Raw genomic sequence first — 19,814 nt, forward strand, 5'->3', positions numbered from 1 at the left:
AAAAGGTTGATCAATGCTAAATGAAAATGTGATTCTTTCTGCAGTGTGACTCTCTGGGGTCTCGGCTGGAGAGATTTGATCCCAGCTTGTATTGTTTAAATTGGTACCATTAAACGGCATAGCTGTAAAACTAACTCCTGATCTCCAGTACGTTATCCTTTGATCAGACATACCTGGGATAACGTTTTTTTTTGGCACAACACTATTAGCCTGCTACCAGCCGGCTGGGCACCTCCCACCTGTCCTTGTGTACAGGCTGTGGGAGAAACAATGCAGGCCAGTAAAGATATTGCACTACATGTAAATATGAACACCCACCTGAAAACCCGGACATGACATCAGTGCATCAGCCGACACACTGGACTCTCTATGATAACCCCTAGTGTTAACCCTCCTTCCAGTGCATGCCATTTCCCCTAATGCAAATTTCTCCCTACAGCTGCCGTTATGTGTAGAGGGGGAAAAGACAAGCTATGCCTGTCTTTTTCTTTCTACTGAAGTAACAGAAGGTCTTTTTCCTCCTAATGAAGTTAATAGAAGCTCTATGGAGAGGTTTCAACCAGGGAAACAACACAGGGGGAAAAGATTAACCCTCCTTCCCCCGGTTCCCCAACCCTAATCCTGATAGCCCCTGTTTGTCCCATGCCTTTTAATGTTAAAGAAAACATCAGGACAGAGATCCGTGGTCAGATCTCCCACATGGCCAGGGTTGCCAACCTCCAGGTAGTAGCTGGAGATCTCCCGGGAGAAAATGGCCGCTTTGGCGATTGGACTCTGTGGCATTGAAGTCCTTCCCCTTCCCAAACCCCGCCCTCAGGCTCCATCCCTAAATTCTCCAGGTATTTCCCAACTTGCACCTGGCACCATCAACAGCCCTACCTGAACATGGCGATGAGCAGGTTGAGGAGGAGAATGTTGGCGACCAGCAGGAAGACCACAAGGAGGACGAGGACCAGCCAGTTGGCGTAGGTGTTGGTGCACGGTTGTGCATCCTCCATCAAGATGGCCACAGGGTCATAGGTGCAGTTCGCCGCTGCAATCAGAGCAGCTGCCCCAGGGAGAGAAGGAAGAAGGCGAAGGTCATTATGGCACAGTTCTCTGCAATCCCTACAACAACCTCTCTGGCACAAAAGACCCAAATAAGCTGGTGTGGATAGGCTAGCCTGGTGCATCATACCCCAGAATAGCAGGAACTAGGTTTGCCAGTTCGGGGCTGGGAAATACCTGGAGATTTTGGGGGTGGAGCCTGAAGAGGGCAGGGTTTGGAGAGGGGAGGGACTTCAATGCCATAGAGTCCAATTGCCAAAGCAGCCATTTTCTCCAGGGGAACTGATCTCTATCACCTGGAGATCAATTGTAATAGTGGGAGATCTTCAGCCACCACCTGAAGGTTGTTGGAAATCAAACAAAATCACTACTGCCTTACAAGGATTTAAGCAAAGCAAGAGTAGGCACTTATGGCACAAAAAGCACTACAAAAGAATGCTGAACAACATGTTTGTAATGACAAATTAAACAAACAATACAACCAAGAACAGAAGGAAATTCCTGTTACATGTGTAGAAAAGTCACCATGTTCCTGCAGTGTAGACAGGTAAGTGAAGTGACTAAATATCAAATCCTGGAATGCCATGAGTAGAGGGAAAATAGGCTTCCGGTGATGAGTCCTATTTCGCTGGTGCTTTGTCAATTCAGGCAATCCTGTGACGTTCCATCAAGGTTCCACAGAACATATGTTCCGGACAAGAAGGCATATAGGCTGACAGTACTAGCGGATGGCGAATCTGCGTCACCTGAAGGTTGGTAACCCTAGCAGGAACCTATACAAAACTTTCTCTCTCTTTCTTTCTCTTTCTTTCTCTTTCTTTCTCTTTCTTTCTCTTTCTTTCTCTTTCTTTCTCTTTCTTTCTCTTTCTTTCTCTTTCTTTCTCTTTCTTGTTGCAGCCAACTTATGGTAACCTCATAGGGTTTTTCAAAGCAAGAGACATTCAGAGGTGGTTTGCCAATATCTGCCTCTATGTAGCAGTCCTGGACTTCCTTGTTGGTCTCCCATTAGGGTTGCCAACCTCCAGGTTGGCTGCTTTAATGATAACTACCCTTCGCGGGAACTAACATGCATCCAGGATTTTGAAATTTAATCTTTAAGATGTGCAATATAAGAGGAATCTATATGAAGGACTGATGAAGAATTCTACCCATAAGAATTTGAAACGGCCGTATCCTCCATCAAGTTACTCCTCTAAAATTGATATTTCTGCTAGAATTGCACACTGACCTGCATGGGACTTATAGAAGAATGCAGCACCTAGCAAAAGACCTTGCATTTTTGTTGAATATTTTTGTTATTGTCTGTGTCACCATCCATGTGGACTTGTTTGGTTGTGCTTGTTATTTTTGTATGCTTGTACATAACACTGTATGTTTAAATGTATAGTTGTATTTAGACACTACAAGATAAATAGTGGTTGCACTTAACAGTAATTGTTATTGTACATTTTTGTCGCCCCTGTACTGATTTCCTAATCTCCTGATAGTAGTATAGTGGTGTCTTTTTCTCCTACTAACCTCCAGGTACTAGCTGGAGATCTCCTGCTATTACAACTGATCTCCACCCGACAGAGATCAGTTCCCCTGGAGAAAAATGGCCGCTTTGGCAATTAGACTCTATGGCATTGAAGTCCCTCCCTTCCCCAAACCCCGCCCTCCTCAGGCTCTGCCCCCAAAACCTCCCGCCGGTGGCGAAGAGGGACCTGGCAACCCTATCTCCCATCCAAATATTAACCAAGGCTAACCACTGATCCTGCTTGGCTTCCAAGATCTGACAAGATTGGGCTAGCCTGGGCCATCCAGGTCAGGGCACCAAATTATACTTTATCCTATTTCCTCAAGCGCCAGAGTTCAGAATGGGATCCTTAGCATACGCACCGTCAATCTCATTGAGTGGGATCTGTCCAAAGATTTGCAAGTAAGGCCGGTAGAAGACCCGGCGGAATATCCAGGGGAGACGTCGGTCATGTGGGAGCAGAAGCCCATCGGTTGTAACCCCATAGGCCACCAGCCACACCCCGAGGAAGAAGAGGAAAAGGAAGACGTCTTTCATCTGTAGATGGTACATAGACAGAGCAACAATCGCTAATTAGGAGAGGCCCTTTGACTCTCCTCCCCAACATGGACTTTACAAAAAGTCGAAATAATCTCACAAGGGGAGTGGTATTTTCCGACAAATATCCCTGCTATTAATCAAGGAGAAACTACGTTGCTCATGTGATGAATGAAAAAAAATGAAACACTCATAGGGGAAATAATCTGTGCAACAAATATGCTCCAAAAAATTGAACCTCAGATTTGTCTTGATGGGCAGCATGAATGCAACCTATATTTTTTAAAGGAGAAACAAGTGTGGCCCCAGATTTCCTGCTCACTTGCTTGCACTTAGAATCATAGGATCAGAGAGTTGGAAGGGACCAATAGGATCATCTAGTCCAACCCCCTGCACAATGCAGGAAATTCACAACTACCCCCCCACACACACCCCTAGTCCAGGCCCAGAAGATGGGGAGGGGGGAACCCTCCAGGACCCCAGGCCAATCTGGCCTGGAGGAAAATTGCTTCCTGACCCCAAAGTGGCGATCGGCATTACTCTGGGCATGTAAGAAAAGGGCCATGAGAGCCAAACACCGACGCGACCCTTCCTGCCCTCCCTCTCATGATCTGCCTAAGTTCACAGAATCAGCATTACTGACAGATGGCCATCTAGCCTCTGCTTAAAAACCTCCAAACAAGGAGAGCCCACCACCTGCCCCACCTCCCAAGGAAGCCTGTTCCACTGAGGAACCGTTCGAACTGTCAGAAAGTTCTTCCTAATGTTTTGCCAGAAGCTCTTTTGATTGATTCTTGTAGGTTATCCGGGCTGTGTAACCGTGGTCTTGGAATTTTCCACGGTTACACAGCCCGGATAACCTACAAGAACCAATGAACTCTGACCGTGAAAGCCTTCGACAATAAATCTTTTGATTGAATTTCAACCCGTTGGTTCTGGTCCAACCTTCGGGGACAACAGAAAACAACTCAGCACCATCCTCTATATGACAGCCCTTCAAGTACTTGAAGATGGTTATCATATCACCTCTCAGTCGTCTCCTCTCCAGGCTAAACATACTTAGCTTACATTTTCTGATTCCTTGTACACTTTGTTTATTATAAACTGACTCTCATTTTAGCCCAGAATCCTTTGCATGCTCTTTGCACACACATCTGTACTCCAACCTAAAAGAAAGCCACTCCGCATATATTTGAACCCAAGCCCTCTTGCACATGCGGAAAACCAATGTTTTTGCTCACTCGCTTTACACCCCTCTCATCCACCCTCTCACCATCTTGCCAACAATGATCATCTTGGGACCCAGCTGTTTGTTGACAGCAAAGATGTGGATGAGACGAAGGGTGAAGACCATGAAATCCAGGCAGAGAATGGTGCGGCCAGATTCAAATGACTCAGGAGACAGCCTGTGGGGCATACAGTGTAATAAGAAACAGGGGAAAGGAAGTGCAACGATATTACCTGCATTATTTAAAAAAAAAAGTTTTTCCCACCTCTCCAGAGCCAATAACACCAGACCCCCAAATCCCATGCAAAGTGCTTTAAATTTAAAAGAACAGCACTGAAGTGTGTTGTATGGTTAGCAGCCAACAGCCGTGAGTAGAGAGAGTCTGCACACCAAACCCTTTTTCAGAACTCTGGCTTTTCCACATCCTCACTTTCCTTGCTTGTAAGTTCCTGTTTCTTCGGGGGTGGGGGGAGAGGGTAAATTCTGCATGTGTTTTGCTCCCTCTAGTGGTCGATTTGACATTAGACAGCTTTTAATGGAGCATATCTCCCTGCTGATTTAAACTGCAGGATTTTATGCTGGACGCAAAGCTGTTTTATGTCAAATCGAGAGAGCCAGCATGGCATAGTGGTTAAGGTGTTGGACTAGGATCTGGGAAACTCAGGTTCGAATCCCCACTCTGCCATGGAAACCTGCTGGGTGACCTTGGGCCAGTCACACACTCTCAGCCTTGACCCCAGCAAGTATTTGGATGGGAGACTTCCAAAGAATATCAAGAGTGTAACGCAGAGGCAGGCAAGAATGTCTCTTGCCTTGAAAACCCTATGGGGTTGCCATAAGTCAGCTGTGACTTTACGGCCAAAAAAATTCAAGTCGACCACTAGAGGAAGCAAAACATGCGCAGAACTGAAACCTCCCCCCCAGAAACAGGAACTTAGAAGTAAGGAAACTGAGAATGCGGGAAAGCCCTCTATCTCCTAACTGCTTTGAAGGCCACTTGCGGGATTGTATCACTGCAGGTAGAGAACTGTGTGTTGATGTTTCCCTCTAGCAAAAATCTCACTGCTCTTAGAAAGTAGATATTAGGAAGACGAATTTTAGCCTAGTCTTCTCCCTGACATGCTAATTACCCATGTGCAGGGAGATCTGCTTTAATATATGGTAGGATTCAGCTATTCAATTCCCCCCATCTGCAGCCAGAAATGGTACAGTCTTGGAAAATCTGCACCCTGTTGTTCTCGTATTCAGGTAGCTTGGCTTGAACACATGAACACATGAAGCTGCCTTATACTGAATCAGACCCTTGGTCCATCTAAGTCCGTTTGTCTACTCAGACTGGCAGCGGCTCTCCGGGGTCTCAGGCAGAGGTCTTTCACATCACCTACTTGCCTGGTTCTTTCAACTGGAGATGCCAGGGATTGAACCTGGGGCCTTCTGCATGCCAAGCAGATGCTCTACCACTGAGCCACGGCCCCTCCCCAGGTGTAAGGGAAAATGTGCGTTTCCTTCCCACTTGTTATTGTACAGCCGAGAAGATGCTCACCTGCATGCCACTCCCACCATGAAGAGCAGCAGGGCTATGATATCAAACTGGTTCCAGGTGTCCTGCAGGTATCGGCGTACCCTTTGCAGCAGGGGCTGGGAGCCCACAAAGCAGCCCTGCCGCACCTCCTCGCAGACCAGTGTGAAGACCCAAATGTACAAAGCAATCTCCGCGGCAGAAGGGCCGACCGGCGGAGCTACAAAATCCATCAGCAAGACGTAGGAGAAGAGGAAAAGGAACAGCAAGTACATCACCACGTTGCCCAGGAATGCTGTCACGGGCGCTCCCCAGAACTGCCGCCAGCGCCGTAGCCAGAACCGGCGAGGGGATGGTGGGGAAGGAGGATCCATGTCCCTGCAGATACAAAGACAGCAAACAGGATGAGAGAGATGGGAGCGCTCCTTGGGTGTAGGGGAAAGACCGGGACAGTGACTGGAGCTGCCACGGGAATGGAGAAAACACAGACTAGCATTTCCATGTGGAAACTGATATGGTCTGTAACAATTCTGTTTCTGGCTATGGCTGTTCAGTGCCAGGCACTACAGGGACTGTAAGGAAATAGGGCAGATTCTTAATGGTAGTAATTTGCCATGCCATCTTAACAGAGTCACACCCTTCTAAGCTAATTGGTTTTAATGGATTTAGAAGGGGGTAACGCTGGTTAGGAAGGCACTTAGATTTTAGATTTCAGATTTTCCTGCAAACTTGGGGCTTTTCTCAGGTTTGCAGAAAGAAGTGAATTGTCTGTCAATGGCCTCAGTCTTTGGATTTAAGTATCCACAGATGGAGCCATGTTGAGAATTAGATATATTGTTGATGGAGAGATCTAAGGTGCTATACCAGGCACAGATACATATTGAGTGTCTCCTCTGGCTTCTGAGATTTCATGTTTCAGGCGTATCTTGACATTCACAGGAGGCAGAAAGTATGCCCTCTCCCAGTTAATGTGAATGCATTTACAGGGGCAACAGAGTTTCCACTTAAGGAGGGGATTTCCTGCAGTATCCCTTCACACCCATAATTACCACCCACCATCCTGGCCACTGGAGTGCTTTTTGCCTGCTTTAAAAAAATGTAACGTAAGGATACTATAGCAATATATCTGAAATCAATAAAATAGAATAGCTGGCAATTTAAAAAAAAACACCATTGGGTGCAGGAAACAATAAGCATTAAGGCCATTTATGCAGGGTCAATTTAGAAGCTCGCTCAAAGTTCTTTTTAAAAATGTGACCTTTAAAATGACTATTCACAGTCCCAATGCAAAAGGAAAAATTCTACCCCCACCCCCCACTCGCCTGCTCCTTATTTGCATAGCCGTTAGCAATTCCCGTTTGCATAGCTAACACACAGCTGTGGTTTTGCATGCTTCCTTGAGGGGATTCTTCGAGGCGGGGCAGAGCAAACACAAAAGGTTGCGTTAAAGGGGCTCTTAAGGAACGCAAAACAGGTATGCGCCGGCTTCGCAGTCACTTCCTGAATGACGGTTCACCGTGGAAAACAAAAAAATATGCTGGGCAATTCAGCCTGGAACTCGCTGCTAAGCACCAGGCATAAATGGCCTAAGGGAAATGGCACCAGATGTGAGAGGGAAGGTGAGAATATCTGCATCTTCCTGTCCATGATTTTCTTAGAAAGATTGTCCCAAAGCAGGTGTGGGAATACATATAGGAAAACCTTGGGAAACCTGGGAAATGGATGACTGCACAATGATGTTATGTAAAAACCCACAAAAAAAGGAAGGCTGTTGCCTCCCTAGCGATGCAACCGTTGTAGCCAACTCACAGTGATTCCTTTTCCTGGGAGCCTGCTCTTCTAAAGTGAGGGTTTGTTCAGTAGACTTGAACACACACATGAACACATGAAGCTTCCTTATACTGAATCAGACCCTTGGTCTATCAAAGTCAGTATTGTCTACTCAGACTGGCAGCGGCTCTCCAGGGTCTCAGGCTGAGGTTTTTCACGTCACCCCTTGAACTGGAGATGCCGGGGATTGAAACTGGGACCTTCTGCATGCCAGGCAGATGCTCTACCAATGAGCCACAGCCTCTCCCCACTTTGTTAGGGCAGAAGTGTCAATAGGAATTGGGCAGGGTGGGCTGGCTGGCATGAACAGCTTTTGACAGTGCAGAATTCACCTCTCCCACCCCTGCAGTCTCCCACCAACAAATCGCCCTTCTCCCTAGGGTTGCCAACCTCCTGGTGGTGGCTGGAGATCTCTTGCTCCAGCCAATAGAGATCAGTTCCCCTGGAGAAAATGGCCACTTTGGCCATTGGACTCGATGGCATTGAAGCCCCTCCCCAAACCCCGCCTTCCTCAGGCTCCACCCCTAAAATATCCAGGTATTTCCTAACCAGGAGCTGGCAACCCTACTTCTCCCCCTCCCCTGTCCCAAGAGAATGGCCAGTCCCCCTACTCGGACAGCATGTCCCCGATGGTAGTTTTCACATCCGTGTCAAGGATGTCCAGCTCCATGGGTTGGGAGGGATCTAGTCGGGGGTCATCCTCCATAGACCTGCAAAGGGGAGACAAAAGGGGGTGAAATGACTGTGTGCCCCATGCGGCAGAGCGAGAGGCAGCAGTTCTGAAGTTAACGCAGCGTGTTATATTGCAGGAGTAGAAGCACCTTCCACCAGCTTGTGGAAGACTGATTTTGTCCCTTTGTCAGCCCCCTGAAATGAAACAAGCAGCATACTCACCTGAAGGTGATGAGGTCGGTGAAGATGAGAGGGGGACAGAAGAAGGTGAGGAGAAGCGCCCAGACAGGGGTGCTTTGGTTCATCTCCCCCCACCAGTTCTGGGTGAGCAGAGACTGTGGGGGAGAACACAGAGGGGAGGAATGGGGTTCAGTGACTCTTATTCATCTGGCTAGCACCGTAAAGTTACCAAAATGCCTTTTTTGGCAACACCTTCCTCATCCACGCCACAATTCTAAGACAGAATGTCTTGTCTTGTTCAAGTTCTCCAAGGGAGACACGGACTCTATTGCAGTTCTATGCAGAGTTATTCCAGTCTAAGATTTCAATGTTTTTGTGTGTTTTTTTGCTGTCAAGTGACAGCTGACTCATGACAACCCCATGGGGTTTTCAAGGCAAGAGAGGTTCAGAGGTGGTTCGCCATTGCCTGCCTCTGCGTCACGACCCTGGTATTCCGTGGCTGAAGCTTTCACCAAAATTAAAAAGCGCATTAAAGAGCTTGATTATAACAGCACTACTTTTCGTGCTTCTCTGCGTTTGTTCATCTCAGTTTTTCGGAATACCACCACCACGCGGTTTGCTTGCTTATACTTACTATCTGACAACTCCTTGTCTTTCTAGAGCCTTCTGTCTAGCTAGACTGAATGCTAACCCCTCCATGGTTATGCAGGGCAGGATTTTGAATATACCATACCCAGACAAGACCTGTCCTTGCTCTTCTGGCTCTATCGATTCATTAGCTCCTGCCCTCTTGGAATGCCGTTTTTATGAGGAACTTCGATCACATTATATCTCTCCCCTTTTAACATATGAATCTAATGCCTCTATCTCCGACAGAATGCCTTTTTTATTGACAGGGATCCCAAGGCTACATTGTCAGTGGCGAGATTTATTTCAGTCCTTATATCCCTCAAACATTAGATTTATGCTGCTCAAGGTCAATGGATCAAGGGATAAAGGAAAGGCATTCCTCGGAGGCCTCCCTTCCAAATACTAGCCAGGGTCAGGGCTAAGACTGTGTGGCTGGCCCACGGTCACCCAGCAGGTTTTCATGGGGATTCGAACCTGGGTTTCCCAGATCCTAGTCCAACACCTTAACTACTACACCACGCTGGCTGTCTATGATGGATTTAGACTGGAATAATTGCTTTGGATTGCACTGCAAGTCTTCCCCCTCTGCGAGCATGTTGGGCAAGAGGTTAAATGGAAAACACAACTGGAAAAGAAGGAACAGCTCAGCCAACCCCCGCCCAGGCCATTTTTACAACTCTATGCAGACAACTCGTGCCAGTTACTGAGAGGGAGCCACAGATGGGGGAGGCCGAATAAGATTAATAAATACTCGGTACATCAAATAAATGAAAATTAATTTTTTTTAAAGTGGAGCTCATGAATCATTGAAATGAACCCGAAAAGGGGGCAGGGGCCATCCATGCGCCCAAGAGGAACCATCAATCACAAAGAGCTGGTGAGGCAATGGGAGGGTGGGGGAATGGACAAGGAACTCCACCTTTCTCGCATTTTCCTGGCGGTCAGTATTCATGGATCAAGTAGAGCACAGTTTGGTCTGTAATCATACAAGCCAATGGATACAGGATACAGCAAATTGGATTAGATAAATGTGGGCCAAACCAAGGTCAGACCACGGGGATCCAGCCCATGCATCAAACACCTTTGTCTCTTAGGTCCCATGTTTCAGCAGGAAACAGGGCTGGATGGACCTTCTGTTCCTAGAAGAGCTCTAAGCCAGGCCTGGCAGATGCTTCCTGGACACAATGCCTCCCACCCTTGTGTTGTGGCTGCTCCAGCTGAATGTTATTTGCTTTAGAGCTGTTAAGATAACAAGACCCTGTCCAGAATGGAATATGGCAACACTTTGGGCTTTCAGGCACCAAGCATCCCTGCGGAAGTGCCGTTGTATACATGTTCTCTAAGTGCTCTGGACCTCTGCCCCACCCCCAGCCGCACCTGCACACCATCCTGGGCAAAGAAGAGGCGGGCATCTGCCTGGTGAGCCAGCTGGAGGATGGTGGCTCCACCCCAAAGACTGGAACGGCGCACTAGCAGTTTATAGGCTCGCGGCTCGCCGTTATGGTAACATTCATTGAAAACACCTGGAGATGAGAGGGGGGGAAAGGGGGGGGAGAAGAGAAACATTTTGGAAGTACAAGGTTATGAAGTGTCCATATGATCTCCCCTACACCACCTTCCTAAAATAATCTTCATTGACACAGCATCACTGATCTAGCCCTCTTAATGTGCAAAATGCTTTTTTCGTCCTTGCAGTCATCCTTGAGGAGGGGCCGTGGCTCAGTGGTAGAGCATCTGCTTGGCATGCAGAAGGTCCCAGGTTCAATCCTCGGCATCTTGTTAAAGGGACTAGGCAAGTAGGTGATGTGAAAGATCTCAGCCTGAGACCCTGGAGAGCTGCTGCCGATCTGAGTAGACAATACTGACTTTGATAGACCAAGGGTCTGATTCAGTATAAGGCAGCTTCATGTGTTCATGTGTATTCATTCCATAAGGATATATTTATACCCTTTTACAGTTTGGGAAGTGAGACAGGTGAAAAGAGGTTCAACCCAGAGTGGGCAGCATCGAACTCCAGAATGAGGGATCCAACTGCCCTGAGCGCATCAAAACCTGTGATCCCACGATGGCCACCAGCTTGCACTATGAATGGGTGGTTCTGCATGTCGTGTTGTGAACCCAGCAGTTCAACCTGCAGCATTTGGGGTAGTTCTTAAAGGACCAATAGAATAGGAGGGGTAAAACAGTAAAGAACAGGGTACGGAAGATGGCTGGAGGTCATTGAAAGTAAGATATGGTCAGATATCCATACTCCACTGAATAATGAAGCCCTTACCAGAAGCTGTTTTCAAGAACATTAAGAGGCTAGTCTGATCTCATCAGATCTGAGAAGCGAAGCAGGGTGTGCCCTGGTTAGTAATTGGATGGGAGACTACCAAGGAATACCAGGGTGACTATCTATAAGAAGGCAATGGCAAACCACCACAGTAAGTCTCTTGCCTTGAAAACTCTACGGGGTCGCCATAAGTCGGCTGCAACTTGACAGCACTTTCCACACACAAACAAGAACTAAAAACTTTTTTTTAGAAATAAAAAATCCCCAGATGTTGTACTTGAAAAAATTGCTCATTTCCTAGCCAAGAGTACTATGAGGTAAACTTCCAGACAACCCCATTCAGACCCCACTTCACCCACTCTCCGCTCCCACCCTGACTTTTCTCGCACCTATGGCCAAGTTCTCAAAGCGCAGCGCCAGCTCCTTCATGGATGCCACCTCCTGCGCCTCCATCTCCAGGTGTGAAAGCTCCCGTAGGATTCGGGATGCTACCAGAGCCCCGGCCACTGCGTCAGGAGCCTAGAAGAAAGAAGAAGAGTTGGTTTTTATATGCCGACTTTCTCTACCACTTAGGAAGAATCAAACCACCTTACCTTACCTTCCCCTCCCCACAACAGACACCCCGAGAGGTAGGTGGGGCTGAGAGAGCTCTAAGAGAGCCATGACTAGCCCAAGGTCACCCAGAAGGCTTCATGTGGAGGAATGGGGAATCAAACCCGGTTCTCCAGATAAGAGTCCACCACTCCAAACCACCGTTCTTCACCACTACACTAGTGGGGAGAAAAAGGGGACTGTCAGTGGAAAAAGGATGCATTTTGCATTTATTTATTTACATCCCACTTTTCTCCCAAGCTTTATTTTTTAATTTTATTCCATTTAAACCTTTCCCTTTCCCAACCTAGGCCAGGCCCAGGGCAGCTTCCAACACCAATAAATTACAATATACTACAATATAGATATCGAATTAAAACATATAATTTAAAACTATTATTCCCAATTTAACCTAATAAGATGGCTTTCTTATCTATGTATCATAATAAATAAAGAGAAAATCTTCTCCTTGATGAGGGTGGTCTAAGGTGGATTTGGAGACTAATGGCTACTTGAAAACTCCCGGGTCCCCCAGAGAGTAGAATCAGGAAGAAAAGAAAAACAAGGAAAAGGAGGGGAAAGGAACAATGGAGGGAAGGGAAAGGAACAGGCAGGGAAGGGAAGGAAGGAACAAGAAGGGAAAGAAGGGAAGAGAAAGGAGGCCAGCTGATCTATTTCATCCATTACATCTGTTGTTAAATCAGATTCTTAACAAACCCAGAAGTGGCAATAGGGGAAACAGCACTGTGACTCAGCTATGAGTGAAAGATGCCAAATTAGTACAGACAGTTTCCAAAATATAAGGGAGATATAAGCTGTTACCGCACGAGGTATTGCCAGCGATGTATCAAGATGTTTGGAAACGTTATAAAAAAGATCGCTTTAAAAGGGTTTTTGGATGCCATGGCTAAAAAATGGTTGGAAGACGTCTTCACAGCTAAAGGGGCCAAACAAAGTGCGAACAGTATTTTTTATAACAGTTTCAAACTCTTAATACATCCGTGGGAATACGTAGAAAGTGCGAACAGTATATTTATAACGTTTTCAAACTCTTAATACATCGCTGGGAATACCTAGTGCGGTGACAGCCATACACTCGCAGTGGCATGAAACTGGGAAGAGGCCAATCTATACCATTCAAGCAAGAGAGGAAAAAGCCTTAGGCCATTTATGCAGGGTTGTTCCCCCCCCCCCGTGGTCACCCCCGCTGACTGCTCCAGCGCTTTGTTTTGATTATGCATGCCTTTCCCGACCATCAGTGGTCGCCTCGCTCTCCCTGCATGTTTCTGCGCGTTTTGCCCGTGTTTCCCGGATGCTGTTTTAGCGAAAATCCAGAAAACGCAGGCAAAACGTGCGGAAACACATGGGGAGAGCGAGGTGACCTCTGACAGTCAGGAAAGGCATGAGTAATCAAAACGAAACAGTCGGAGCAGTCGGAGGGGGGGACCGCAGGGAAACAGCCCTGCATAAACGGCCTTTGTCATGGATCAACAAACACACAGAAACAAATGTTTTATTATCCAGTGGAATAATACAATTGCTCAGTTCAGACATACCGCAAACCATGGTTTAATGAAACTGTCTATGGTTGGAGTGATTGTCAAAACACAGGCCACTCCATTACCTAGGGTTAGCCGCAGTCCACCTAACCAAGATCTGATCATGGCTTGAAGTTGGTCTATTAATCACAGTTAGACTTAATTATGATTTTGTGTGACTTACAGACTCAGGTATCCTCAGTAGTTCACCATCAACACCTTCGCACGTGCCCAAACTCTAGAGATGCTCGGCCAGAGGGAAGGCAATTAAGTGAGCATTTGTCGAGGCAAATCAGGATTTGAGCGATCATCCTGCTTTCAACAAACCAACCCTTGTTAAAACCAAACCGTTGTTTCATGTTATGTCTGAACTGAGCCGAGTGGTCAGTGGGGACAGACTGACAAACTTGGTCACTTGCAAGGAATTGTACAATCTACACAGTACAGGATGGAAGGAATAAATTTGCAGAACTGTTACTACAGCACTAGATATTCCTGTTTTTAAAGGCTAAGGGCAAAAGAGATGAATTCAATGATCCACAGGTCAGACATAGGCCCCAAAAGAGAGACATTTCTGGAAAATGTGTCAAATTAGTACAGACTTTCTCCAAAGGGCGCTTGGCTACATGCAAAGTAGCAGTACCTTGGTACTGGAAGGCCAATCTGTATCATGAACATGGCCACACCAGTACTCTATAGAGTTACCTCTCCCACACAGGATGAGCAAACCTGAGTTAGACTCTTGCCTGAGACAGGATTAGCAGCTACAAAGTGGGATGAAGGAGGGGAGAGAACAAGAAGGCACAGGAATTGCTCATCAGGGTTTCCAAAGAATAACACTGTCTCTCGATGCATAATCCAGGAAGATCTTCAAGATAGGAGACCCCAAGGGTGCACAGCATAAGAGAAGGAATGGGTACAATAACATCTGGTACTGTACGTTGACCCCACCCCAAACACCCCAGGAAACTGGAATTCAAGTCAGTTCCCCAACCTAGAGTTAGATGAATCCAATCCTTCCCAACTCTCTGCGAAACTTTCCTGCCATCTCTCTTAGCCTGGGGATGAACTTTAAGGGTGAGGTCATTGTCTGGACCGCACCCTGTGACTGGCAGGGAGATGAACGGAATCAGTTTAGGGAGGGGTTGACTAGGAAATACACTCCTGATGACTTTGGGAAAAGGAGCGAGGAGAGATTACAGGCTCAGACAGGGACTGGAGGGATTATGAAATTCAGGGATAAAAGCAGCATCTATAATAGAACCTTCTGATTGCTCACCTGGAGTGCAGAGTCAGGTCCTATTGTCAGGTGACTACTGCATCCATAGACCAGCAGTCTTTTCACACAGTGGTTTTCCTGCAGCTTAGGTGCTGACCTGCAGCAGTTTTTCTCCAAGCTTCCTCGCATCCTTGTCTTCCATGTTTCCTCAGTGTTTCTCCATGCTTTCTAATACCACCTTTGATTCAGTTTTAGAAAGTGTGGAGAAACCATGAAGACACTGAGGAAGGACAACAAATGGCAAATGAGCACAGGAAGAAGCTTGGAGAAAAACGCTGCAGATCAGCTCCCAAACAGCAGGGAAAACCTCCAGAAGTGCAAAGTCAGGCTAGAAAATACATCTGTCTTTTGTTTTGCTGTGCCACTTTCTGTTGGAATAGGCAATATCTGATGTACAAAGAAGAGGAGAAGAAGATCCTGCAGGGGGGCAGCAAGAGGGCAATTAGATAGGATACAATTAGAGAGAGGGGCAGTTTCTCCTGATGTGGGAAATTAGGAAATTAGAGAGATTAATTGATTAGACCAGTCTAATCCTGGGCCCATAACCCCTGTTGGCAGAGTTAATTACTCTGCAATAGTTTCATATTCAGGCATTTGGTATTCAGAGATATACTGCTGCTGGACAAGAAGGATCCACTTACAGTCTATCTATACATTACAAAGGCCTCCTGTCACCTGTATATCTGCTCGAGTCCTGGCAACCAGAAATGTTCTGGGAGTTACTTGCTCAGAACTTTATTCCCAGGTGTGCAGGGGCTTGATTTAGATCGAGGCCATAGTGTGCAGGGAGAGGGGGCCATGGGGACCTGCTATTTATCCTGTCAGGGGAACTTACATGTGTACTGATGAGGCCTGGAGATGCCCCAGAATCACCACTGATCTCCAGACTAGAAAGATTACCCTCCAGACTAGAAAGTTACCCTGGGGAACATGCAGGCTTTGGTTGGTGGACTTTATGGCGTTATACTCCACTGAGGACTCTCCCCTCCCCAAACCCCACCCTTCCAAGACTTCACCCCCAAATCTGCAGGAATTCCCCAACCCAGAGTTGGCAACTTTATGTAAACTGCTATGCCCCTCAGAACCATACGCACCATTTCCCAGAAATACATGGCCATCTCTCCATGGTTCAGCAACACAGCCCATATAAACAGGTCAGTCCAAGGGTTTGGAGAGAACTCAGTGCGGTACAATGGCTCTGGTTTAGGTGAGAGTCCCTTGGTCTTGGGGAAAAAGAGAATAAGAGATCATCAGCATGGCATATGAAATATTCTCAGGCACACACTTTCCTTAGGTCTCTCTCTAGCTCTGGCCAGTGTACATTGATCTCCACTCTCCCATTTTACTATCACAACTACCCTGTGAGGTAGGCTAGGCCAAGAGATAACTCACCCTGTGAACTTTAGGGCTGATTGAGGTTTCAAGCCAAAGCTCTCCACTGCCATCTAACATGGTGGCAAAAAAACTCCCATCTTGGACAACAACAACATTCTAATCTTTTGCTGAAAACATGATAACCCAATGTTTCCAATACATTATTTCCTATCAGTATTCAGATATGCTGATGCTAACTAAAAGGGCATTTTGAAACCAATAGTCAAACTTCTGCACAGTTTGGAATTTTTCTCAAGAAAATCTTGTCCCCTTACATAGTTTTCCTGAGAGGAGCCTCCAACACACACACACCCCCATGTGGCTGTTTCCCACACCAGTCCCATGATCCCCAGAATAACCAGTTTTGGTGCTCAAAAGGAACCCCTCTTCCCTTTATTACCAGAAGAAAAGCTGGTAGGTTCCAATCCAAAAATTTAAACTGATGTTACAGCTTGAATACATACCCTTAACCACTATACCAGGCTGGCTAAAGAAATATACCTAACATAAAGAAATGTGTGTGTGTGTGTAAAGTGCATCAAGTCGTAGCTGACTTATGGCAACCCCAGCAAGGTGAGAAGAAGCAATGGTTTGCCATTGCCTTCATCTGCAGAGCCTTCCTTGGTGGTCTCCCTTCCAAGTACTGACTCTGCTTAGCCTCCAAGATCTGATGAGATCGGGCTGTACCATGCCGCCTTCCCTCCCCAACACAAAGAAATACATCTAGCATTTTCCTCTCGGTCTCCCACCTCCCAAACCACCCCGCTAATTTCCTTATGGAGCATTCTGCACAATCACACACAGGCGTATGATTCCCGATGAAGTGAGCAGTGACTCAAGAAAGCTTATGGTGGAATCAATTTGGTTCTTTTCTAAGGTTCCCGGATGCACTCCTGCTTCAATAGATGAATGTAATCACAACCTACCCCTATCCCTTTCTGGCCTGCAGAATGCAGTCCCGCATAAAAGGGAGCGCAGACATCTCCCAGCAGTTCGTGCAGGATGCGGGCCACCTGTGACAGGTGGCAATGGGACAGAGAGCGGTCTAAAAGCAGGTACTCTGGGGGCGAAGAAGCCTCGTGGGATATGCCTTGGCGTTGCTCCAGAAGACGGTGCAGCAGCGAGCCCTCAGGAGCCCCCGCATATAGATTCTCCAGTTGTCCCCAGGTCAGGAACTGCCCGACGTCCAAGCCATTCTCCACAAAGAGGCGTACGAGTTCAGGGCGGTCCCCCAGCAAAGCATCACGCATTGGATCTTCTAATAGGTTGGGCTGCAAGAAATGGCAGGACAATGGATAATGGTAAGAGTAAGAGGCCACTGTCCATCCTCTGCTGCTCCACCAAATGAGTTCTTGCCATCATCACAAACCATCAACTTGTTTGCCTTCCCAATGCTGTACCCTCCCTGGCAGTTCATGGCTACCCTTCCGTCCTTGTCTTATACTGTGCTTAGAACTATCCTTTCCTGATGCTTTAAATTAGCTAACAATTAAAAATAATGTTTCAAAAGGACTAGCGAGGGGCAGATTGGCCAATAATAATAATTGGCCAAAGATTGGCCAAAGATACTAATACTAATACTAATACTAATACTTCTTCTTCTTGTTGTTGTTATGGTTGTTATTGCCACTTATTATCCCGCTCTCCCCAGCCAAAACCAGACTCAGAGCAGCTTACAAAAATAAATATCCCATTAGATCAGTAAAAACTTCAAAACATTTTAAAATAGCCCTATAAAATCATATAAATATCATCCTAATTTACCTAAAGCGCCTCTAAAGTATAACACAAAACACAAACTTCAGTTAAGGTGAGCAGATGGAATAAACACAGACTGAATAAAAAGATATTACCGCAGCAGGGAGGTTAGGGAGGCCAGCATTAATATATAGGGAACCGTAGCTGGCCTCAAGCATAGGCCTGGCAGCCTAAGTCCACCAGGGAAAGTCCTAGTTGGCCAATGGCCCTTGCCCTGTGTGGGGTGGGCATGAATGTACTCTTCTTCCCTTTCCTGTCTGTTTGGGACCAGGGTTGAGAGGAGGGGGCCCTTTTCCAGGGACTTTTTTGCCTTCTGATCCTCCCCTAGAGCTGGCCATTCTGTACTAGCCTGTATCAGCATGACCAAGATGTATTTCCTGTAGCCCCATGCTAGCCTGATCTCGTCAGATCTTAGAAGCTAAGCAGGGTCTGTCCTTGTTAATTCTTGGACAGGAGACCTCCAAGGAATGCCAGGGTCATGACATCGAGGCAGGCAATGGCAAACCACCTCTGAACATCTCTTGCCTTGAAAACCCTACGTGGTCACCATAAGTCAGCTGTGACATGACGGCACAAAAAAAAAGTAACTCTGCGGGGCCATACCTCCAGGAATGCAGCACACATGGCTAAGACAGGGCTAAGGGGAAACTGGGGGCCTCTGACTCCCCTCCCCTACCTTCCCTCAACAGTTCCAGGATGGATGCAAAACAGTTACAAGCTGGGAGTGGCAAGAGCTGCAAAATAATGGAAGAGCTGCAGCACTGATTTTATGTTGAAGTGCCCCCTCATTAATGTAGAGTCCAATGGAGCAAGGAGGCTGGTGTGAGCTTACGGCTTGCTTTACTGGCCAAGAAGTCATAGCCGGGTGAGCCAGGATCCAGACAAGCAGCTCTGCAATCCTGTCACACCGAGGGAGGGGGAATGCAAGAGGTTTTATAGACATTTGACATTCCAATACAACAATGATACATTTTCTTAACATCCGAGGTTAGCTTGTCAATGCAATGTCATTAGTTTCTACAGAGCCTGCGCGCGCCTTGCTACATTAATGAATGGAGCCTAGTGTTCCCTTGCAGGCTGAAGTGAAAGTATCGGAAAGGAGGAACAGGTGGGAGGGAGGCTGTTGGAGCCTTTCCTTATGTGAGAGGAAAGTTTCCAGCCTTTGGAATGGGAGTGTGCCTACGTGCTATGCAAGAGGAAAGGAGGGGCCATTGGGAAGCTGCTTCTTTGGGTTCTGCTTGTTAGCAGCTCATGCGTGTAGCTTGCGTGTCTGAATGTGATTACTTTGGCACAACAATGTTAACCTTCTCTTTTGGTTAGATTTCACCCTCTGAACCCAGCTCATTCCCTCTGGTCTTCCCATGCCATCTCCATACTGCTCCTCAAGATTCCCTCCATTCTTTCTCATCGATCCCATTATGTTCTCATCAGGCTTTCTTCATCCTCTATCCTTCTTGCAGTCTGAGATGCCCTCATCATTCCCGGCTGACTTACCTCCCAAACTATGTCCCCACAGAAGAGCTCGGTGCTGGCAATGTCCACGCGGTTCCAGGCCACGGCCAGACGCAGCTCATCGAGGTAGCTAGCAGCTTCGCTTGTCCGCCTACAGGCTGCAAATAGAAGAGAAGGCACACACACCCCATTTGTGTCAGACAACTGGTGGCTTCCCCTTCCTACTTCTGCAGCTCTACAGGGAGGAAAGGGTTAATAAATGTGTGGCAGGAATCACACTTGTCAGGGAGAGGAACCAATAAAAAGGAGCAAGGAGACGTCAGCAAGGACAGACTTTTAGAGAATGGGGTATGATACAGGCAACATACCTCAGCTCCACAGGGCCTTT

The 19,814-nt window shown here is 46.9% G+C and overlaps 1 protein-coding gene across 1 annotated transcript in view; it reads right to left on the bottom strand.

Moving 5' to 3' along the window:
- Positions 1-19,814, bottom strand: part of TRPM4 (transient receptor potential cation channel subfamily M member 4) — a 47,664-nt gene that overhangs the window by 14,463 nt on the left and 13,387 nt on the right. The window contains exons 10-20 of the mRNA XM_056864607.1: positions 19,469-19,584; positions 17,143-17,487; positions 15,937-16,065; positions 11,824-11,953; positions 10,537-10,682; positions 8,572-8,684; positions 8,289-8,387; positions 5,872-6,225; positions 4,374-4,506; positions 2,926-3,100; positions 880-1,048 (exon numbers count right to left, since the gene is read on the bottom strand). Coding sequence (XP_056720585.1) covers positions 880-1,048; positions 2,926-3,100; positions 4,374-4,506; positions 5,872-6,225; positions 8,289-8,387; positions 8,572-8,684; positions 10,537-10,682; positions 11,824-11,953; positions 15,937-16,065; positions 17,143-17,487; positions 19,469-19,584 — 1,909 coding nt within the window. The remainder of the gene's footprint in view (positions 1-879; positions 1,049-2,925; positions 3,101-4,373; positions 4,507-5,871; positions 6,226-8,288; positions 8,388-8,571; positions 8,685-10,536; positions 10,683-11,823; positions 11,954-15,936; positions 16,066-17,142; positions 17,488-19,468; positions 19,585-19,814) is intronic.

Source organism: Euleptes europaea, chromosome 18, assembly GCF_029931775.1.
Source record: "Euleptes europaea isolate rEulEur1 chromosome 18, rEulEur1.hap1, whole genome shotgun sequence".
Classification (NCBI taxonomy): domain Eukaryota; kingdom Metazoa; phylum Chordata; class Lepidosauria; order Squamata; family Sphaerodactylidae; genus Euleptes; species Euleptes europaea.